This window comes from Sander vitreus, chromosome 6 (genome assembly GCF_031162955.1).
Source record: "Sander vitreus isolate 19-12246 chromosome 6, sanVit1, whole genome shotgun sequence".
NCBI classification, from domain to species: Eukaryota; Metazoa; Chordata; class Actinopteri; order Perciformes; family Percidae; genus Sander; species Sander vitreus.
The window spans coordinates 11521699-11545104 of NC_135860.1; the positions used below are offsets into that span (position 1 = coordinate 11521699).

General features: G+C 40.8%; 1 protein-coding gene across 3 annotated transcripts in view; it reads right to left on the reverse strand.

Annotated features, from left to right (window-relative positions):
* Positions 1-5275: 5275 nt before the first annotated feature.
* The window catches only part of grik5 (glutamate receptor, ionotropic, kainate 5), a 74869-nt gene continuing 56738 nt past the window's right edge, over positions 5276-23406 (reverse strand). The window contains exons 10-20 of one of the 3 annotated variants that reach the window (XM_078252525.1): positions 22674-22778; positions 20526-20633; positions 19218-19421; positions 18136-18249; positions 17399-17508; positions 16977-17150; positions 15208-15373; positions 13750-13975; positions 10692-10820; positions 7774-7895; positions 5276-6563 (exon numbers count right to left, since the gene is read on the reverse strand). In XM_078252525.1, the coding sequence (XP_078108651.1) occupies positions 5952-6563; positions 7774-7895; positions 10692-10820; positions 13750-13975; positions 15208-15373; positions 16977-17150; positions 17399-17508; positions 18136-18249; positions 19218-19421; positions 20526-20633; positions 22674-22778 (2070 nt within the window). In that variant the 3' untranslated portion in view covers positions 5276-5951. Of the gene's footprint in view, positions 6564-7773; positions 7896-10691; positions 10821-13749; positions 13976-15207; positions 15374-16976; positions 17151-17398; positions 17509-18135; positions 18250-19217; positions 19422-20525; positions 20634-22673; positions 22779-23175; positions 23340-23406 lie in introns of those variants that run through there. The other 2 variants (XR_013502109.1, XR_013502110.1) reach the window with 2 other exon arrangements.

Sequence of the window (23406 nt, forward strand, 5' to 3'; positions counted from 1 at the left end):
AAAACAAAAACAATCGGTGCTGCTTACACCGTGTTATCCTCCTGCTAGATTTTGCACCCAACAGGCTGTAACAGGGCAAGTTTTAAACTTGTTTTTAGCCTCTAAACATGTTCGAAATGTCATTACAAGTGCTTAGCCATGTGCAGTTATTCCTTCCGAGTGAACACAGCGAATCTGACTGCAGTAGATGTGACAGAAAGGCATACAAGTTGTGCTAATATCAGCCAGTATGTGCTAATTGTGCTAATATCAGCCAGTATATCATACCTCCGTTTATTTCCTGTTTTCCGGTGAAGTCCACACTAGTCGATTGTCGAACTCATACAATCCAATATTCCAAAATGTATTTTTCCCCAATAAAAACGATTTGCCGTGGTTATGTCCATAGTAATGACTATGTAGCAACAGGCTGTAACCTGACACCACATCTGAGCCAGCAGAGCGGCTGCTGCAGTTCAAAAGATCAAGAGCTATGGCATGCGCATAGGTAACTAAGCAACAGTGGAGACTCACACTGACAGTGTGAACTTTTGAACTGCAGCAGCCGCTCTGCTGGCTCAGATGTGGTGTCAGGTTACAGCCTGTTGCTACATAGTCATTACTATGGACATAACCATGGCAAATCGTTTTTATTGGGGAAAAATACATTTTGGAATATTGGATTGTATGAGTTCGACAATCGACTAGTGTGGACTTCCTCGGAAAACAGGAAATAAACAGAGGTATGTGCACTGGCTGATATTAGCACATTTTGTATGCATTTCTTTCACATCTACTACAGTCAGATTCGCTGTGTTCACTCGGAAGGAATAACTGCACATGGCTAAGCACTTGTAATGACATTTCGAACATGTTTAGAGGCTAAAAACAAGTTTAAAACTTGCCCTGTTACAGCCTGTTGGGTGCAAAATCTAGCAGGAGGATAACACGGTGTAAGCAGCACCGATTGTTTTCATTTTTATCGCTACTGACAGCACTCCAAATTTACAAACAACAGAGCTACGTGTTGAAATTGACCGGAATTCTCCTTTAAGACTGTGTGATTACAATTACCATCTGTGCTGTCAGGACGTAGAAGAAAATTTGTTTCTTTGAAGTATAAAAATATAAACGTAAGGGCTCATATTACATTTTTTAATTTGTTGTGCAGTTACATCTGTTTTCTGTTGAAAGTTGCTGCTTATGATTCGTTTACAATCAGTGTAATGCTTTTTTTATAATTCAGTCGTTTTTATTGCTCGTTTATCAAATCATTCTGGCGAGCAGATATACTACAGTTCACAGTTCTGTAAATAGTTTTTTGTTTTTTCTATTGTTGCTTAATATAGTTGCACATTTTATCAGACCTTAATAAATCTGTGGTTTCCCATATTTTGGATGTACTTAAGAATTCTGCCATGACAGGAAATGGATATGAAAGATGAGACGAATGCTGTTTGAAGGGAGTGCATTATGCAGTTTTTGGACAGTAACTAAATACATTTATTCATATAAATATAAGTATTATAAACTATAAATGTACTTTAAGTACATTTTGCTGATAATACTTCTGCATTTTTACTTAAGTAGGAGTTAGAATGCATGACTTACTTGTATAGTAATAAAGTATTTTTAAATGATCGGCGTGGCACTTTTACATAAGCTAAGTATTTTGAGTACTTCCTCCACCCCTGGCATTATGACAGTGTTTCCATACCAGTAAATCATTTCATTCAGACATGAGAAGGAAAAATGCAGCAAATTTTCCACTGACAAAGAGGAGACACGTGTCACTGTGGGACTGTTTGAATGTTTTTATTCCAAAAGACGTTTGTGTGTCTATAGGTTTGAACAACAGGGCGATCTCTCTGAAGAACATCATTGCACCTTCGTCCCAACACCATCCCACAACCTCAACCCACAATCACACTATAGAACCTCTTGCTCTTCAATAGGAATAATAACAACAATTGAATCATAATATTCATCATCAGTTTTAATAATCCATTTAGCACTAGTATAGAAATGTGAAAAAATACTAAAGAAAAGAACATAAAAGTAAACAAAAAGGTTTGTTTTATGGAGTGACTGTTCAGACACCCCATCTGATCTGTTTTGTGACCCTCCCTTCCCTTCATAATTATTCATACTAGCAATATTTTGGCTGTTTAGGGTTTCTATCCTTCCTCTTGCCTCTCCATAATAATGCTTTGCAGCTAATCAATGCTTTCAGCTGATGGTTTAAAGCTGTTGGTAGCCACTTATTGGCTATGTGGTGCTGTCACATATGAAGCGTGAATTCATACACAGAACAAACCAAAGACACAAAAAAGAACAAGAAACAAAAACAACCAGTGGGTTTACAACCTTCAGACAACAAGGGAATTAGAAATGAAGATGTGGACGGTGTCTCCGCTTGTGTTTTTGTTTGTTTGTTTGCCTGTGTGTGTGTGTGTGTGTGTGTGTGTGTGTGTGTGTGTGTGTGTGTGTGTGTGTGTGTGTGTGTGTGTGTGTGGTGTGTGTGTGCTGTGACTTCTTGTGGAATGGGGTTGGCTCCTGTTGCCTTGTCAGCATTCTGAACACAAAGGCAGAAGTAAACAGAGAGAAAAAGACATCAAATCTGGGCCTGCTTCTGCTGACAGCAATCATTCAGAGAAACAGCATAATGTGTGCAAACAATGTTATCATTCATTATCTGGACCACAACAGTGTCGACAAATCTGTTTCACTGCAAAATGCATAATTTTGTACAGCAATGCAATGTTTGCCCAGACAACAATGCCAGTATTTCATATTTTTTTCCAGAGGATTTATGAAGGGCTGAACTGGTGGGTTTGTATATATTTTGTAATACTGCTGAATATGTACTGGTGGAGATCTGAGAAGATAGCATGTAGCTCCTTGATTAAAAGTGAAGCAGCTTTATATGTATTGGAGGTGGCATTCAAATCAAAGGGCAAAAAAGAGGAAAAGGAAAAGACAACGTAATATGTTCAGGAGGCAGGAAACACTGGCTTTCGAGAATTGAGAATCAGCTGACATTCATAAAATCTGCTGTCAGGAAATGAAACCATAAAAGACAAAGAATAAGCAAACACAAACACTTAGCAAATTTAGTTACATCCTGAATTGAAAATGTTGCATCAGCTAACCTTCAAATCTTGGATGTCAGCATTTCATTTAACACAGAATGAAGACTCTGCTATTCAAGCTGGCTTTTAGTTAGTCGAGGGTTTTTTATGGTTGTTTGTATTGTTTTCTATTTGTATTTAAACGTTCTTGTATTTTAATTTGTCATATTGTATTACATTTTATTGTGAAGCACTTTGCAATTTTATCTGTGAAAGGTGCTATACAAATAAACTTTACTTACTTACTTTTTATAACTGAGTATAGTAACTATAACTAAGGGTGTGTATCAAACCGCCCCTTAGATCAGTAAGTAGTCAATCACTCTACAGTGAGTATTTTGGGACCTGATTAGATAACTGATTCAATAAACACTGAGACACTGATGAGTCAGTGACCTGCAGTGCAGGAAATGCTAATACAGCACTTGATAACAATGTCATATAATAATAAAAAATACATAATCTCTTGGGATGATGGACTATTAGCAAAAGACCAGGCATTTGCTTCCGAGGGGACTCTTTCACAGAGGTGTTGTACACAGAGAGCACAGCTGCAGCACATGAAAGTGATCACAAAGTGGTACGTTTGGTTAAACTTAAGAGAAATCATGCTGCGGTAATCCCACCTCATTTTATTACCACGGACATAAAGCTGATCTGTTTTAATTGTAATTTGTTTTTGTACTAAAAATAAAGCAGACTCAAAGGAATAAGGCTGGCAATGTTGTATATTTTTCTTCTTCTTAACAAATCCTATGAAAAGATCAGAACCACCAAAGTGTTGGTCTGTCTCTCAATATTTTCCAACTTCTGCAGCCTGTTTGTGGCACTCAGCCCCTTTGGTCTCACTGAAGATGCAACTCTTAAAAAATGGGCACAAATATAAACTTTTTTATGAAAATAGTTATTAGCAATTAGTTATTAATCTGTTTTTTTTTTTTTTAAATGGAGGTCTAGCACAGATAAATAAGCTACATGAGGCTTTGGCTACTTACAGTATAAGATCAGATCAATTCATCAGGTTATTGGTGGTTTTGGTCTTTTCATTGGATTTGTTGACAATAAGAAAAATATGAAATATCACCAGCCTTATTCTTTAATGCTCCTTGTAAACACAATTACTTGATGTAAAAGCAGTGGCTACTTGGGAGATTGGAAGTCTGTTTTAAAACGTATGGTATGCTTTGAATAATTATCAGCAATAAATAAAGTGTCCACAATTTGAAGTTAAAGGCCTAAAACATGCAAGTCCACCAGTGTATTCAGTGTATTATTTAAGCACCGTGGCTAATATACTGTAGTGTTAAGATAGATTAGTTGGAGTTTCACACAACAGTAGGGCTGTAACATTAACAACGGGTTCCTATCCCCACCAGAGTGAAAAAAAACCATGTATTTCTTCTCAATCTATTTATCAGCATGTTTCCCTGTGTTCAACACCCTCATGAATGAGTCCCCAGCCACCGAGGGGAGTAATTAGGCGATCAAAAGCTTGAGACTGTATTGACAAGGCTGTGTTGAGTCTATCACTCTGGCAGGGGCCTCTACTGTGAACGGCCAAGTCTGTCTATTAAACAGAGAGAAGGGAAGAAGCTGTAGCTACAGTTTGCTGGCGCATTAACGAGCCCCTTTAAAAGATGCCCAGAATTAACAGATCTAATAATGGAAGTGGTTCAGTTAGGGATTTCTCATTCAAATTCAGTAGTGTGATTTTCACTCTCTGCCTCTTTCTATCTGTTCTTCTCTTTCTTGCCTCTCTGGCTCTGCCTCGCCCGGTCTATCTATCTCTTCTACGCTGTGTGAACAGAGGTGAAAAATAAGTAAAGGCTTGGCAAGTGGTACCCAGGATAACGAGGGACATTCATTTCACATTTCAATGCCTCTTGCTCTTCCTCCTCTTTTTGTGGCTGTCTGATTATCTAACATTTGTAGAAGGGTGCTGTTGCTGGGTACATGGTTCTCCTCACTTTAAGTAGTTACAGACAGACTTACAGGAAGCACAAATTTTTACATACACACGCACAGTGTAAAGAAAGGCAGACAGTTTCCTCTGCTACCGTTTGCATTATGTTGTCCTGAAGTTGTTTCATCCGCCTTCCCTGATAACATCCAAAAAGCAGCTATGGGGCGCAGGGAGGGACACAAAACTCTTGGACACAATTAGCTGCAGTCAAGTTTCTTAGTATGTTATAATCCACCATATTGTCACACATAGTCTGTATTTAACTCTGTAATTCCCACTTAGAACAATGGTAACAAAACAAAAAAAGACAACAAAAGAAAAAAAACAGGAATAATTCTCTGGAAGTCTTTTAGTTGCTGTTTTTAATCACATTCGGAAACAGTATGTCCTCCAACAAGGCTTCATTTTACTAGAGGGGTAGAAAGCTTCCAGGGAATGTCTGTGGAAGAAAACCAACACCCTCAAATCTAAAGGTGAAGTGAGAGGGGGAGTAAGGAGAAAAAAAACGAGGCCAACAGAAACCATCATCTGGTCATGTGCATTTCTGCTCAGATTTGTCCAAACTGAACTGTTTTCCGGAGTTGATTACAAAAGCTTAACTGACGACCATCTCACAGCGTGCTTGTACCCAGTTCTGTCTGTAGGCCTCAAGCTCAACTGTTTCAAGTTTCCCTCCTTTATTCTCCTTTTGAAAGGTCGTCTCATTTTCTATTGGCTGACCTCGCAGAGTTCAACGTTTTGTCCCTCCATCTCTCCCTCTTTTGTTCTCCGATGCATTTAAACTGTGGAAACAAGCAGTGTTTCTCTCCGCAGCACAAATGTTCCTCACACTTCACCAGCTCCCTGCAACCCTCTCACTCTGCCCATTGCATCTGGTCTCAGTCCTGGTCGCCCAGTAGGTCTGTGGTGTTGCTGTTCTGTGGAGGTGGAATGGGTCGGGAGGTATGAGGCGGGGGGCTGTGGTGATGCCGCCTTGGGCTGCCCCCCCCTCCGCCCTCACTGTCTGTGTTGGATGAAGATGGGGGTGGGGGTGGGGGTAGCCTCGGCAAGGGTGCAGATGAAGGTGGTATTCTTGTTGTGGTTGATCCTGATCTTAGGCTCTGGATCCTCCGGCACTCCTGGCAGATCCGCACATGGGTGCAGCTTCGGGCAGGCAGCATCACAGGGGTAGGGGCTGGTGGAGGAGGGGTGGTGTTGGCCCCTAGTGGATCATCTGGAATCCGTTGGGGCCCAGGGCCCAGATCGGGAGGCCCCGTCCCTCCTGCTCCACCTCCTCCACCTGTCAGCGGGCCAGCTCCACTGTAGAGCTTTCCGTTGCTGAGGCGCATCTCCCGGACCAGGCGCAGGGGCCGAGGGGCCCCCAGAGCTATGCGTGTGGGATGACGCAGGGCTGCTGAGCTGCTGAGGGGCCGACGGCGGCGCATACGGGAGGTCTTCTTACAGGAGACGGCGTTTCGGAACTCTGTGATCATCTCCTGACAGACAGACACCTAAAGGAGAAAAGGAAGGAGGAAGGAAAAAGGGTAGGAGGGGCGCCACAGACACAAAGACAGGCAGCAGAACGAGACGGTGGTAAGGCAGTACATAAATAGGAGCGCGGAGGGAAAACAAAAACAATTTAAAGGAAAAACACACAAAAAAAACAAAGGAACAAGGCAGAAAGAACAGACACAGTAAGGCATGGAAAAATAAAAAGTCGCAGGAGATGCGAGGGCACAGAGATCAACAAATGGAGGGATGGTTTTAAAACAGAAATGAGAAGGTGATGGGGAAGGATGTGGAGATGAATAGAGATGGGAGAATATCCAAGGAGCAAAGAGAGTTATTACAATCCAAACACCAAAATGTTGTTTAGTTTATGAGCACTTCATTATGGCACTATGCACTATGAACGGACAAGCAGGCCTGCATACTCAGGTGCACATAAAGAAAGGCACACTCAGACACATACAAACAGTAAGACACCCACAAATCTTTTCATCATTCCAACAGCATGACACTACTGTAATTTGCACACACAACGACCAAAATGCATCAACATGTCCACTACAAACATTCTCATTGAAATCATAATAAAAAAGTAATGTGCTCACATAAACAGAAACAATACTCGTTATCGGAGAACAGACACTGATGACAGGAGGTGTGTGTTTGAGAGAGAGATAGAGGAAGACACACAGTGAAATGGGTGAGAAGTAATCCAAGAATGGAAACGAAGAATACCAGCGTACATGTGAGGCATGTAAAAGAAGATACATCATGACATTTAATGCCAGGGAAAAAGATCACACTACTTCTTAATGCAAGCAAATATTGGCATTTCTCAATATTGCTTATCCGTACCATCAAATTTAGCTCACAAACACTTGCTGCCACTGTTAAACACCAAACGCTAAAAACAGGCAGGACATGCAAAGTGAAATCAAATTATCTATTTGTTGTATACATTTTGGACACTACAGCAGTTCAGTGCCGCATACTTGAACATTCCTCTCATCTCACATGCACATAACACATTGATCCTCAAATGTTAGAGCACATACAAACCAACAAACACTTACAAATGGAGGCAAAAGCTGAAAGAAATCTACCCACTCACACAAACACACAAAACAACATAATAAAAAGGTTTGGCGGGATGCCATGGGAACCTACTGGGGTGTGTCTGTGGGGTTGGCGAGGGCAGGTATGAAGGCATACCTCATCTGTCTCTGCAGAGTGCCGTGTCGACCACACAAACTCCATAATGGCCACAAACACGGCAATGATGAGGCCACAGATCAGCACCACAAAAATGCCCCCAATGTTCTCCATGCCCAGACCTGAGAGTGGGCCACAGGAGACAAACATTAGTACACACATGCACACTGGCATGGTTTTAAATGTATTACTTTACTTTAAAATCGACTAGACATGGAATACTACACAGCCTGTGAAAACTGTAATACCTTCAGTGGATCTGGAAGAGCTCTGTTAAAGTTCAACATTTTGGGAAATATAATTGTTTGCTGACCACTCTAATAGGGTAAATATTAGGGGTGTCATAATTATCCAAATCCACAATTTTAAATAAATAAAAACATGTTTTAGCACTGACGGCTACGCCAATGTTAGACTATGAAGTCTTGATTAATAAAGATCAACAGATCATTGGTTTTATGCCCTGACAAATCATCATGTCATTTACATTTTCAAATTCTTCCGTAAAAATATAGGCTACATGGTATCAAATGTCATATAACCGCCATATATTTTTGTAATGTACTAGGCCTATACTAAGGCCATTTGGTCAAATTTAAATAATTTATGTAAAATGTATAAACAATAGCTTAATTTACCAGTCAATTGGGAAAAACATGGGGGGAGAAAATCACCTATGCTGCTTTGGATTTTGATGATCTAAATTGAAAGCTCATTTTGATCAATTTCTAGCCTGGATGCCAGCCGAACTTAGCCCCGCCCACAACATTTGAGGTCGGGAAGTTCGGTCTGGACTTGATCCGTTGTGGAGCAACTATGCTCAAACCAGAGGTGTTCGGACCAAACAAATTGTCAGGGCGGGCTTTATACGATGATGGACAGATGATCAACAGTAACGTAATCAACCACGTCACCAAAGAGCGCTTGGGTTGAATTTGTTTACAACAAAAATGGCTGCCGCTGGAGAATTGAGATGTGTAGATTCCGCCATCGCGTCTGTTATAAAATATATCGACAGCGCATTCATTTTAAAAGAGGAACAGAGAACTGTGATCGCGTATGTATACACATTGCCACACGGAAACTTCCGCCTCTGCCTTTGCTCTGTCGAAGCCTGCCTTTGACTTGCAGCTTCTGTGACCTCTGTCTCCGTTGCTCTGATTGGTTGTAGGTCTATCCAATTGAGTGCAGAGGCATTTTCTTTCCTGGTTTGGTTGAAATACACCCCATAATCACAGCCCAATGGAGCAGTATCAAACTCATATTCTGACTAGAATCTGAGTATGACGACGTCAGGCTAATCAATTTCTGATTTAGAATCAAAATTGTGACACCCCTATTAAATCTGAAGCTAGTGCCAGTAATGGCGTTTTTCCATTACGTGGTACCTCCTCGACTCGCCTCGACTCTACCTCGCCTTTTTTGGTTTTCCATTACGAAAAAAAGTCCCTGGTACCTGCTAACAGGTACTTTTTTTAGTACCACCTCCGTCGAAGTTCTAAGCGAGCTGAGCCATACCAAAAGGTGACGTGAAAGCGACAGAGGGGGGTGTCCTGAACAAACCCGCCATTTTTAAATAGTTTAGCCAGCTGTGTTTTTTTTGCTGCCTCCAGCTTCATTTGAAACAAAATGTGTCTTCTGGCTGTGGCAACAACACACCTTCAACGTTCTGTGTGTGTGTGTCGCGTTAGGTCACGGCAGTTTCAAGCGGCAGCGCTATGACGACCAGCCACGCTCACCTCACGCATGAGGAGGTACTAAATCTGCAATGGAAAATGGAGGACGGGGCACCGCGGCCGAGTCGAGTCGAGCCAAGCCGAGCCGAGTAGAGCTGGTACTAGCAGTGGAAAAACGCCATTAGTTTAGCTTAGCACAAAAACTGGAAATGGGGTAAACTGTCTGAAGGTAACAAAATCTGCCTACCAGCAACTCTAAAGCTTGCCAAGCAACCGGCACAGACTTAGGGAAGTTACTGCAGTCTTTCAAAAAATAACTCCCATTTAGAACCACAAAAATCGTTCTTACACTTTGATTTTTGTACGGATTAAATAAACAAGATATGACATGATGAAGTATTGGTGTCCACTTTAGAGGACCAGACTGGCTGTTTACCCATTTCCAGTCTTTAATGCCAAGCTAAACAGCTGATTGGTATCAATATTCTTATCTAACTCTCGGCAAGAAAGAAAATAAGTACTCCCAAACTGTCAAACTATTCCTTTAAGTCTGAGAAAGATTACTAAAGTGACCTCACTTTTCTCAGATTGGGCTTTGAGATCCCAAATGTTTAATTGACAGCCTGTGTAACAAACAGAGTTTGAAAGACCACTCAGGGAGGGTCTAAATGTAGCATCTAAAAATATAGATTTCTCAGCCTCTGGCGCCCCTTTAAAAAAAAAATCTGTCTCTTGCAAGTGTCTCAACTTTATGTAAGTGCAATACTAAATCGCTGGAGTGCTCTTTCAATTGAATTAAAAAGTCCAAATGGCCCATGATGGAGTGGCTGAGTGAATACCAGAATTATGAGGCCCTGGAACACCACTGATACACCGTACAGATAAAGCTCAATGATGCAGAAAAGTACTGTAAGCATGACGTCTGTTTTTTTCAAAAGAGATTTCCATCTGACAGCAATGGCAGAAATGCTGAGGCATTTTTATTGTCTTTGTCATTTATACAGGCGCACACACACACACACACACGCACATGTGGACAGACTCACTCTAATAAAATTCCCATTACACACCACCTGAGACAACAGAAGACATTTAGGAAAGTAGATTGTGCTAAGCACCCTTCACAAGGACATTAGGTTAGGCATTAGCCATTAGCTGGACTGTAGCAAAGAATAAGGAGACTATTACTGGGGACATTAGAGGGAAGGAGGGAGAGGAGACAGACAGCTGCGGTTGACTGACCCTTTGCACGGTGGTCCTCCTCTTTGGGGCATCGGCCTCCCTCCCACCATCTCCTCTTCAGTATCTCCAGCCTGTTATTTTCCTGTAGCTGGAGGATGGCCAGCGTGATCTCATCTCTGAACGGAGACCCTGGGACATGACAAGAAATCAGGATAAGAGCAAGTGGTGGAGGATGGAAAAAAGTGCAGCTAAAGAGCCCAAGAGGAACAAGAGATGGGTTATTTCAGAAGAAGAAAAATCCTTGAAATGAGAAGAGAAAAAGTGTAAGAGGAAAGGAGAAGGAATTGCAGAGATAGTACTGCTGTTGCAGCCTCGAGATGGCTACGAGCGAACTTACTTTGAGAATAAAGAGAGGATTAGTGAGAGATAAAGAGCGAGATTAAAAACAGATAGAGCCAGTGGTACAGTTGCTAGTCATTCAGCACACAAAGCATGTTATAAACTAGATACAGTAAAAAAACAATGGAAAGGTTTAATGGGTAGGTTCACTAGAAATTGCAAGTATATTTTCTCAGTTATTCTAGTTCAGTTTTCATCTGAACTGCATTCAGCAAAATTGTTGATAGTGTGCTCTGTGAATTGTTACAGGGTTGCTGTTTCCAGATCACCTGTTTTAGCCCATATCCTCTGGGAGGCGGATACAAATCACTTCCCACCATAACCAACCATTTCAAAAATACAATAGTTTTATCCCCGACTGAAATACACAACCTGAACTCCTAGCTCCAAATGTGCTTTTACACACTGCAGCAAGTCCACCAGCATATCAGTTTGGTCATCAAAGTGAATTATGTGGAAATAAAGAAATAGTTTCACATTTTGCAAAATACAGTAAGCTTATTATTTTTTGCCAAAAGTTAGATGTAAAGGCTGATGCCACTCTCATTTCTGTGTGTTTACTGTAATATAGCTACAGACAGGAGATGATTAGCTGGAAACTAAAGTAGACTGGCTCTGTCCAAATGGTAAATAAAATCCATATATCTATGAAGCCCATTAAATAACATTGTGTACCTTGTATGTTTAGCTGTAGAAAAACCAAAATGTAAAAACAACACAATTTTAAGACAGTTTTATCTGAAGGCATACTGACTTCAGAGTGGTATCCATCATCAAACTCCTGGCAAGAAAGCAATCAAGTGTATTTCCAAATGTCTAAATGTCCAAATGTCGAACTATCCCTTTAAATTGAACTGTGCCTGGAGGTGAGCCAGAATACACACTTGTTTGACACCTTTAAAAAGTATTTTGAAATATCAAAATCTTTCTCCTGGTCTGCCTCTTCATGGCTGTGTCTGCTCTCCATGCTGATATACAGTAACTCTGCTTTATCTTTCTGCACATCTTTGGTCTTTCATATCTCACTTTCTGTCCTTCTTCTCCCTCACTGTAGTCATGCCTTCCTCCTCTTCATTAGAACAGATCACTGTGATGCAGTGACACCACCTCTGTGAGCTTCAGAGGAACAATAATAAATCAAGCACGTACAAGACATTTTTCAGATCTAATCTCTCACCAATCAGTACTACTACATGTGTCTATTTAGCATAATTGATCTCATGCAGGTGTTTCTGCCTCTCCAACAGTCAATTACTTTTTTTATTAAATTTTTTTTTACTATGGTAGATGTGGTGTATAGAGAAAGTCATTTAAATCAGCATATTAACACAAATGTAGTTATATATAATATATATATGTCATCTTTACATTTTAAACTACAGTAAATCTGTGACACTATCATAAGAGGCATAGAGAATATGTTTACATCCCTGGTACTGCACTCCTTGTTCACTGCAATCTCATTGGTTTCCACTACAACAATAACAAAAGCCCAATGACATGTGTAAGCAAACTGTTACAGTATGTCATGAGCTGATGTTCGGGGCTGGATGTTTGACGTGTGTCTGGCCGTAAACAAAGCTCAAAAACTTGATTGCAAGAATATCACTGCAAATTCAATCACAGTGATTCCCAATCGAGGGGTCGGGACCCCAATAAGGGGCTGCAAGATGAATCTAAGGGGTCATGACATGATTACCAGGGGAGGAAAAAAGAAAATTTTAATTTTGCTACATATTGTCATGTTTTACTTTTGAGACATTTCTCTAATCTTTGCTTTTTTTTCTTGTGAAAAACTATATAGTTGTATCTCTCTGGGCCTATTCAAATGAAGCAGTGTAATTAGAAAAGTCACTCTAACGGCTCAACTCCACAATACTCTATTCTATTAAATTAATCTACAAGCTGTGGCAAAATTCCTGAAAATTACTGTAGCAGTGTTTTGGAACTGATCTAAAAAAAAGCAATCAGTCTTGCATCCCTTGTAGCATCCCTGCACTGGTTACCTGTTGTTATTAATTTAAAGATTAATGGCAGGCCTTTTTTTTATAAATTAAAGGTCTAATCAAAGACGAGACAGCTATATTTGTGACCGACCCTGACCTTCAAAATGCTGCAGGGGCTTGTAGGCTTTGAAATGCTCTGCCTGAAAAAAACTAAATCAATATTGATGTTTTCACAACCTATTTATAGGGTTCAAAGACTTGTGATGCTGTAGTTTAATTCAGATGTTTTAAACTGTATCTATCTAGCTCCTTTCATTTTTATTGGTGTTTTTATGTTTTGTTTCAATATTTAGCTTGTTTGTAAATCATAGAAGCAACTCATAATGTAAAAAATATGATATTAAAGTAACTCATCAAATGTGATAACATACTGTATTTTTCTAAATAGCAAATATAGTAAAAAAGAAAGAAACAAATGACCAGATAGAAGCTTTACACAATGATTATCTCTAATAATGTGATGACTTCTTAAGGAGTGTAAAATGTGTTGAACTAATGATGAAATAACAACATTACAGATCATTTAATTGACTATAATGAACTAATTAATCTTATTATTATGATGTACAAACGTAATTACCTTCTAGCAATTCATCAAATTTACAAGTTTGACTAAGTTTTACATTTGGAAGTTATTACCTGTTCGTTATTACATTCCCAGCTGCTACAGTCATGTATGTTTTGTTTGAAAAACTATATATTAGTATTATTACCCAGTGGCATGCCAATGCCATAGCCCTTGGTATCCAGCAAGCCTCCTATCTTTGTGAGATTACAGTTGCGGCCGCGGTAGTACTCGTTCATGGTGCTCTCCATCAGAAAGGCGTACTTGGAGTTGACCACGCGGGCGATGCCCTCCTCTGTGCTTTTCACAAATACACTGGGCTGCTTGGAGTACATGTAGTTCCACATCCGCTGGTAGGTCTGATAACGTGAGTTCTGCAGAAGAATGGGAACCCACAACATTGAAAATTACAACATTAAAAGCCAATTACAGATGTGTTTGTCCTAACATGTCCTATTAGCTGTCTTTGAAACAGAAATGAAAGTTGATAAAAATGAAAGAGGGAAGACAAAGAAAGAGAGATGCATCCTCGATAAACATGGGAGGGAAGTATACGTAGACAGAATGAATAATGACAAGAGTAAAACATCAATGGCAAATAGACGGAAAAAAGGAGAGAGGAGAATAGAGGTGGGAAAAGCAATGTGAGTCAAGGCAACAGATTATTCGCTCATGGTGTAGCTGATGCATCATCTTTCATACAAATGGAGGTAAATCAGCACACAGGAGGTGGTTCAGCAAATACGGTAAGCTCTAAAACAGGATTGAGTGTTTAAAGTGTACAATTACATGTTGCATCTCTTTGTGTGAGAAGAAAGGAAAAGAGTAGACAGGGAGGAATTTGTCTGCAATAATGCGAGTGTGTATTGTGTGTGTGTGTGTGTGTGTGTGTGTGTGTGTGTGTGTGTGTGTGTGTGTGTGTGTGTGTGTGTGTGGATTAGGCATTGAGTGGGGTGATGTACTGTAGCACTGAAACTGGTTTATGTAGGCAAACAGACCACTCTTTTTTATATTCACAATATAGATAAACACCACGAGAATGCAAAGCACACACACTCACAATTTGGCATGCAGCCATTTCCCATGCATGCACACAAATAAACAAATACATATTCTTATACACTCACCTAAACACACCCCCACATGCAAACACACCTACACACAAAGACCACACACACACACACACACACACACACACACACACACACAAGCTCAATGACAAACACAGATGCCAACACAGATGCTGCCAGCTCTCTCATAAGCAAACATGGGCAGTCAGCCACTTAACACAAACAGCCATAAAGAAAACAACAGAGGAACTCTGAGATATAGTAGCAAATATGAGAACAACCACTCACTCTAGGCAAGGCAATAAAGACAAACGCAGTGCACTAAATCACAAATGCATGCACAAAAGCAAAAACTTTATGAAAAACTGACGCTATAAAAGGCGATTCAGGAAATTGTCAGATTAAATCCAACTGCCATCAAAAACAACACAATTCAACATGTGCGCAAGGATTCAAACAAACACACACACACACACACGTTCAAAAATGCCAAACACAAAGCCAACCAGAGCAATGGCTGCTGCAGTGGGTCGTACCATGAAGAAGGTCATGGTGCTCCCTCCGTGGATGGTGCCATACTCGATGTTGGTCTGGTCGGCCAAGTCATCCGGAGACTCAATGGGAACCTCCATCCTCTGGACGGTCAGGAAGGCTGCCAAGTTGGCCGTGTAGGAGGAGATGATGATCAGGGTGAATGCCCACCTATGAGGTGGAGACAAGGGGAAGAAAAAAGTGAAAAGGGTAAGTAAGGATGGGTGATATGGATACAATCTTTTATCACAGAATATCGGATTTCTGGATCAAAATTCATAATTATATCATGAGACATTGTGGCAAATGTCTGAAAATTACCTGACAAATCCAGATATTTTATCACATTGTAAATCATATAAGAATTCAGTATAACTATAAATAAGTCCTGCTTATTGATTTGAAACATAGCTCACAATGGCCTATGTAAAAGAGAGAGATATATCAGTATAAACAGCAAAATCTGTGAAATTCCCCAATATATACTGTATTGTCTCACAGTATTTATCATGCTAAAAAAGGAGCTCATGTTTCCAGGACTAAGAGATAATACTTTACACGCTGAACATTGAAGATGATACTCTCTTATAACCTTTCTTGCATGTCTAAAAACTTTTTTCAAGAACATCATGTACTCACTGTACTTAATAATATCCCCCCATCTCATATCTTGCTTAACTCAGTGTAATTTGCTCTTCCTGTCTTCCTCTAGCCTTTATCTCCTTAGCTCCTAGCGATTATTATTTCTTTACTGTGTGTGTGTGTGTGTGTGTGTGTGTGTGTGTGTGTGTGTGTGTGTGTGCGTGCGTGCGTGCGTGCGTGCGTGCGTTTGTGTGTGCGTTTGTGTGTGCGTGTCTTCCACAGTCACTCTGTTGCCACAGGAATATCATCAGGCTACCGTAGTTTTTTTGTGAACTTGGCTTTTTTTTTTGCTTGGTGCTAAGGGACAAATGTATGAGTGATATGTCAGCTATATGCTTTAAACTTTAAAAATTTAAATGTCATTATCTCAAACAGTGGGTGTGCTAAAAAAAAAGCAACCTCAAGGAAAAATGCAGGTCCTTTAGTTAACCAGTGAATTTGCTTTAAAACACATATATAAATGGGAATTTAAAATCTAAATTTAAATATATTGTTAAAATTACAAAAGAAAATTACTCTTTATATATTTAAATGTTGTTTAGACTCGTTTAGATGGCTTGGACTTGTTGTCATAATCTGTATTTACTGCCCCCTCCTGTTTTTTTATTATATAATCTTGTCTACTAGCCCTTTTCATCATTTGAATGTGTTTTAATCATATATTTGTATTAATGTGTCATCTTAACGGTTTCTTCCATTCCTTTGTTTTTCCTTTTGTTACGCACTTTGTAAACCTCTGACTTTGTGCCATACAAATACAATTTAATATCATGGCAACATGTCAATTAAATGTATAACATCATATAGCAACATTTAACATATCTGACACAACAGCACTTAAAATCCCAAATCTACAAATATCCCAAAAAATTTTTTTTTATTGCTGAATGCTAGATGTCCTCAATGCACACTGGATAACAAAATCCTGCTCACACATACACGTTTTAAACCCAGCGTTAACGTGAGCACAGCAGATGTGAAAACAGTTTTATAGTGTCAAACTCTGCACATACGTCATATTGCACAGTGAAGTTCAAACATCAAAGTGAAGTAACAATACTCAAAGCACATTTTTAAGTGGAGGGGGACTTTAAACTGGCCAGCACACAAACATAACCATTCTGTAACTTACCACACCCCACTAACACATCTGGTGGACAGCGCTCTGGGCATTATCTCTGATCCCTGCTGCATGAAGCCGCCAATAGGGAACCACAGGCTGTTTCCCAGTGTATACTGGTTCTCCACCATGTCCCTGCGATCTCGCAGACACGGGTGAGGGTTGTACCACTCATAGGGGCTCAGCCTGGTGGGGAAACACAGGTGCAATGGAACAGAGTTGGAATAACCTTGAGGTCAAACTGCAGTACAGTAATGCACCTCTGTCACAACATTCAAGCCACCGCCTATCAGTCATTTGATCCCTGTCAATCTGTCTGTGGGAGGTTGTGCAAGGTAAGAAATTACGATGTGTGACAGGCGACTCGTGTTCAACAAGATAAATGGCGATAGAGCTGCAGACTATGGGTACAGTGTGTGATGTAAAGTATTGACCTTGCAGCCAGGAAGAGCACACAGCTGACAGCCAGGTAGGCGAGCAGCATGAAGAGCCAGACAGCTGGAGAGAAGGGATCGAGGAAGGAGAAGTATCCTGGCTTCCGACTCTGGTGCAGAGAGAAAGAAGAAGAGCAGAAAGAGAAGTGGAGAGATGGATGGAGTAACAAAGACAGACAGACAGACAGACAGACAGACAGACAGACAGACAGACACAATGTGCTAAAAAAACAAGGTGTCTTGTCTCAGCAGTCAGGGAATGTCCCCTCTGCACCACAGGAGGGCAGTGTCCTTTACTGCACGCTGAGAGTAAGTCTGCAGTGTTTTGATACGCTAATGCTACAATCCATATATGCTCCGTTTCACAATGCCTACTGCTGAAGCATATTTAGCTTGGACCCAAAACCTCATTAGCAATGTAAGCCACCACTGTTACCCAGTTACAGAGCACTGACTTATTGAGCAATTCAAATTACACCTACACATTTCACTGTGGACACAGTGGTTACAGCATGCAGCATACTACACAAACACTATCCTCAGCTTCAAAGATGAAATCAACTCTTATGTAATAATTAGTCCAACTCCACAAGAATAATCAAACAAGTAGAGCCTGTCATCTCATGTACGACCCTGCCAGCTTAAAAGCAGTGCAAACAAAAGACAGGAAATCCAATACAAGATCTGTAGTGAGTATCACCCAGCGGGTGCCCTGCATCTCCAGATAACACCCTCACCAGTTGAACCCGGTACAAGATGCTGATCCCCAGGGTCATGAACGGCTTAGAGAAGTCGATAACCTTCTCTCTCTCTGATGTGATGGTGAAGCCTGCTACGGCCAGGTCTGCTTTCTGTAGGATTGACAAAGATAGATAGGTGGATAGATAGTAGTGGGGGCGAGAGAAAAAATAGAGGTAGTGGATGAGAGTCAGGGAGAAAAGCAACAAGTGGTCACGTAACTGCGTAAAAATAGAATGACACTCGACGCTCCACTGGGTAGATGAGAGCTCTGTTTGCATAAAATGTTGATTTCCCAAATGAAAAATTAAAAGTTGGACTACGGCACTTGAAAACACATTTGGAAAAACATACAGACGTGCACTCTGTCTCTTTCTCTCTGACATACGCACTCACACATTATCCACCATCCAAATGAGGCTAATTGCAAGTAAGCACTGGGTGGCTGGTCTTTTCACCTGCATAAAACCTTGCAGGTCTCTGGTCGCTCTGCCTCCCCTCCATCTCTTCCATTAAAAGCTAATTGATGAACATGGGCCGCTAATTAGAGCTGAGTGATCAGGCAGTGTGTGTGTGTGTGTGGGGGGGGCATGTGGAGAGCTGGGGGAGCACCAGTGTGGCAGGCCCACACAGGGACCACAGTCTGGTAATTGAAGTATACCGTATGGTAATTAAGCAGACAGGGGCTCTCATTAGCCTGATTTAACCAGAGTGTCTATCAGAGGCGCACTAGGCCTGGACAGGGGGAGAAAGAGGGGGAAAGGCTGGGTTAGAAGAGAGTTACTGCAAGGAAAGATGGTGCAATCAATTCTTGGCAATGCTACCACTCTCTTTTGGGGAATTATCAAGTCAGCTTTTGTCCTAGATAAGAGTCTTACTCCCCTCTGAGGGCAATTTGAGACATGGGAAGTTATAGTAGAGTTGTGGTTTGGGGCTACAGAATGACTAAGTGTGTGGGTGCATACATGTGTATTCAGCATAAGTTTCTGTTTGTAGAGACACTGGTTCGAACATTTGAGCATGTTTCTGGTGTGCTTGTGAGACAGAGAAAGAGAGAGAGGGAGAGGCGGTGTATACTCACCCTATTGATGAGCTCTCCAACCATGCCAGTCCAAGAGCCGTTGGGCTCTGGAGCTCCATACAGCCCGTCATCCACAAGCTTGATCTTGAAGGAGAATTTTAAGCTGTCTGCGAGCTCCTTCAGCATGTCGACACAGAAGCCCTCATACTGGTCGTTGCCCTGGAAGTCCTGGTAGTTGTCTCTGCGCATCACATATGGGCTCTCCTGAGCATGGGGGACACATGAGGGGATTCAATTCAAAACTAAGAATATCCTGTTTGAGTGGAATGTAAGACATAGTGTTTCGAAAACAGGATTTCAATTGTAAAAAAAAATAAATAAAAATTTTTATGTCAATAATAGATTGACATAACGTTTTGGGAAATTTGCTTCCTGGCCGAGAGTGATGAGAAGACCAATACCACTCCCATACTTAGTCTGGAAACAGGTTGAAACAGCTAGCCTGGCTCTATTGGATGTTCAAATCCACCACATCTACAGTAAATCTCACTAATTAATAGCTTGGTTGTTTTATCCGGTCCAGTCTTTGTGCTAAGCTAAACTAAAAGGGTGTAGCTTCATGTTTACTGTACAGATATGAGAGTGGTATTGATCTCCTTGTCTAACTCTTAAAATATCAAACTATTCCTAAGATAGCACAAGTTGCTATTAGCATGTCATTGGTATTTTTGTGAAAGCAAGTGTCCCTCTTTTTCAAATGTAACTCTCTTTATAGCATTCATATTAATGTATTTTAAGGGAAATTCCATCAAAATGGGGAGTACTAGTCGGTTTGTCAATATAGCTGTGCCAGAAAGCCTATTTTTTTAGTTTATGTTCTAAAGGACTATACTGTTTAAGATTATTTGTTGTCCTGTGATTATTTTACAATAATGTCATTAAGCGTTGGCAATAATGTAACATCGACCTGCATGCTGATAAAGCTTATTTGATGTTATTTTATAGCATAATGTGGTGCAGGGGATTTACTGTATCAGGTCTTTTAACACATCTGTGCCAACCTGAAGATGATGGAACAGCATCATGTACGGGATTTATTGATTTTCTGATATGATATTACTCATATGGAAACCAGCAGGAGACAACTTGTAGTGTTCTGTCATTATCAGAAGACCAGGATTTTGGCCATTTGAATTTAGTAACACATCTCTCTCAGTGCTCTGTCAGTTTCTATGACAGCTACAGTGACAGCAACATTAGCAGAAACAAACCACAACACAGCATGAGCTGCGGCACAGCCTACGCAGCAACACAAAAACAACTCTGACCTCACCAGCGTGGTGGTCCAGAAGGTAACTGTGACCTTACCAGTATGGTGGTGACAATGAGTGTCTTGTTTGCCAGCGTCTCTGAGACATTGATATCCAAGCTGGTGGAGTTCATTGCCAGGGTGTTGTTGGAGTACCAGACCCCGATCTAACAGAGAAGAGAAAGCAAGAGAAAATCAATGGCTTTTGTGGGATAAATAATGTACTATTAAGCTCCAACTTGGCCGACTGGCAAGTTACACACCATCTATAGCAAAAAAGCATTTCAGTGAGTGCATTAACACTATTGGTCTATTTTATGTGAGTACCTTTACATGTTGAATATTTTATGCTTTGCCTTGGTATCCATACTGTTACATACTGTATATGCACACTGATTTAAATGTCCCCATTGGAGCCAAACACATTCCGGCAAGTACCATACATTGTAAAAAATAAAAATAAAACTACTGTTTACAGGCAGAGCAATGATCTGGGACAAGATGGCAAAATATAAAAAGCATTCATGCCATGTCTATTTTTCTTTCCTAACACCTTTATTAAATTGCATACAAAACATCTCACATATTTCCATTTTATGGAGACAGTAAAACCACTTAGGTAGATATTTGTGTGATTATGACCTAACCAGTGTGCAAGGCTGGAACCGCTCACAGAAGCATTTCTTTGGGAGATACAACTATACACCTTTCAATAGGTCAGAGGAGAGGTAATGACTCCTCAGACAGAATCACAGTATTTCTATAACACTATTTATCCCTCCATGACATTTAAGAGTGGTCTTTTCTCTGTGAACCACGACTGCCTACAGTGTGGGTGCTGCTGTGCAGATAGGTGGGCAGAGTTAAAATGTTAATTATCCCAACCTAACTCTCCTACAGAGTTAAAGTCTAGATGTAAGTATGGTTATAAGGTGGTATTTAGTGTTAGCATGGGAGGCAGTTGGCCTATAGCAGCACCCAGCAAGACGTAATAAGGGAAGGTGAGAGAAAGTGTTTCCTCCAGTCAATGAACTGCAACATAATTCCCTCAGTCTGGATCTGCAGTGATGTGTGTACTTATGCTTCATTTAATCTTGACTTCGAAATGCATTTTGATTTCTATCTTCCCTCACCTATCCCTCTAATGCTCAATGGAGGAGTCTACATTGACAGAATAATGACACCAAAATGGTCTGAAAAACCTTGTTGGCTGGGTCTGCCAACATTTTATTTTGGTTCCCGACATTGTCCAGCTACCCTTAACAAATTTGTTGTGGCATGTAACCTGTACATCAAAAAGATAAAATGCCCAGACTGACAGCGGAGGTCTGGTCCAAAAAAATGTATTACATGGAATTCATGTGTAGAAAAGAACTGTAAAGCAAAACCGTGTAACTTTTCAAAGAGGAAATAACGTGACTCCTCTTACAATTTAAAGGTCCAAATCAAGACCTGATCCAGAAGAGTCCATGTGAAGACCAAAAGAAACCAAAACCAATACAAACTACGCCTGAGCAAATCCAGTGCTATACAGGACAAAGAGAAAATTGAACTCCATTAAGCCTCCATATACATAGTATATACAGTATTATATATAGAGAAGGATGAGCAGAGATGTAGTTCTATCTGTACATCCACTCTGCACTGAGCTGGAGGCCAAGACAAACACTGATTCCTACAAATAAATGTCATTGTTTGTAGGCATGGTACGAAAATAAACCAACCATTAATAAAATGCCATTTAGAAGTTTATAGATCAGAAAACATCAAGTCAACATACAACAAACAAAGCTTCCTGGGACAGTGTCAGTCCAAACATGAAAACACATTCATGAGACTAAAAACAAAACGTACACTGGACTCGATATAGAGCTGCTATAAAATTTAGCAACCGGTTTAAATTCAGTTGATGAACATTACAGGCAGCTGATGTATTCCAGTAGCCTTCAGATAAAATAAATGTTAACACGTATTTGCACGACCCACGTCTGATGTTAGGTAACATTACAGTGCCGACAGGTGAAATGCATCAAATCAACTTTACAAAGTAAAGATATTTGGCTACTATCAGGGGAGCCTGCGATGAGGCTGACCTCAGTGTTAAATACCTCCTCCGGCATAGTGACATCAGACGGGTGACCTGTAACTAACCCAAAGCCTATGGCCGGTGTGACCTGGCTGCTGCATGATAACAGGTGACTCCTGACCTCTTTGTGGCCTCCTCTGTGTTTCTCCAGGATCCGCAGGGTGTAGTTGGTCCTCTGACCTTTGCTGTTAAACTCCACACGGCCTGTCAGACCATCATACTCCACCTGGCAGGCAGACGGAGAGAGTATAGTGAGAAAGCATGACAGAGGAATGGAAAAGAGGAGAAGGATGGGAAAATGGGGGAAGAGTAAGTTAAAGTTTAAAAAGTTTTTAAAGTAAGAAAAAATTACAGGCAATCTTCTATATAAAACAACCAAACATTTTTCTTCTTGCTATCCATCATGATTAGGCAGACAGTAACTATTTACAGTGATTAGGAGGAAAGACAGCGTGATGACTAAAAGAACGAAAGAGCTAGAGAGACAGAGGAAGTGTGTGTGAGACTGGACCAGACAGGGGTGATCAGTTTTGGATCAACTAGGAGAAAGTGAGTGACTGAGCGAGAGGCTCAGATAGAACAGCAGAGAGTCAACAGCTTCCTAATAATACTCAGATCTGCACCTCACAGCTCAGCTCTGTCTCTCCAAAACCCAGGTGCTGGCACAGTTAGCAAGATCTATGATGAATGGCGCGGGGTTGAAGATGGAGCACATCATGATGTTGACTAACAAAGGCAGATGTCAGGCCGGTGGGAAGGAGGCAATGAGAGATGGGGCTCAGGCTGCCTTGACAACAGGTAGTCGATGAGAGGAACACACAGACAACCAGAGATGGGAGATGACAAAGAGTAAC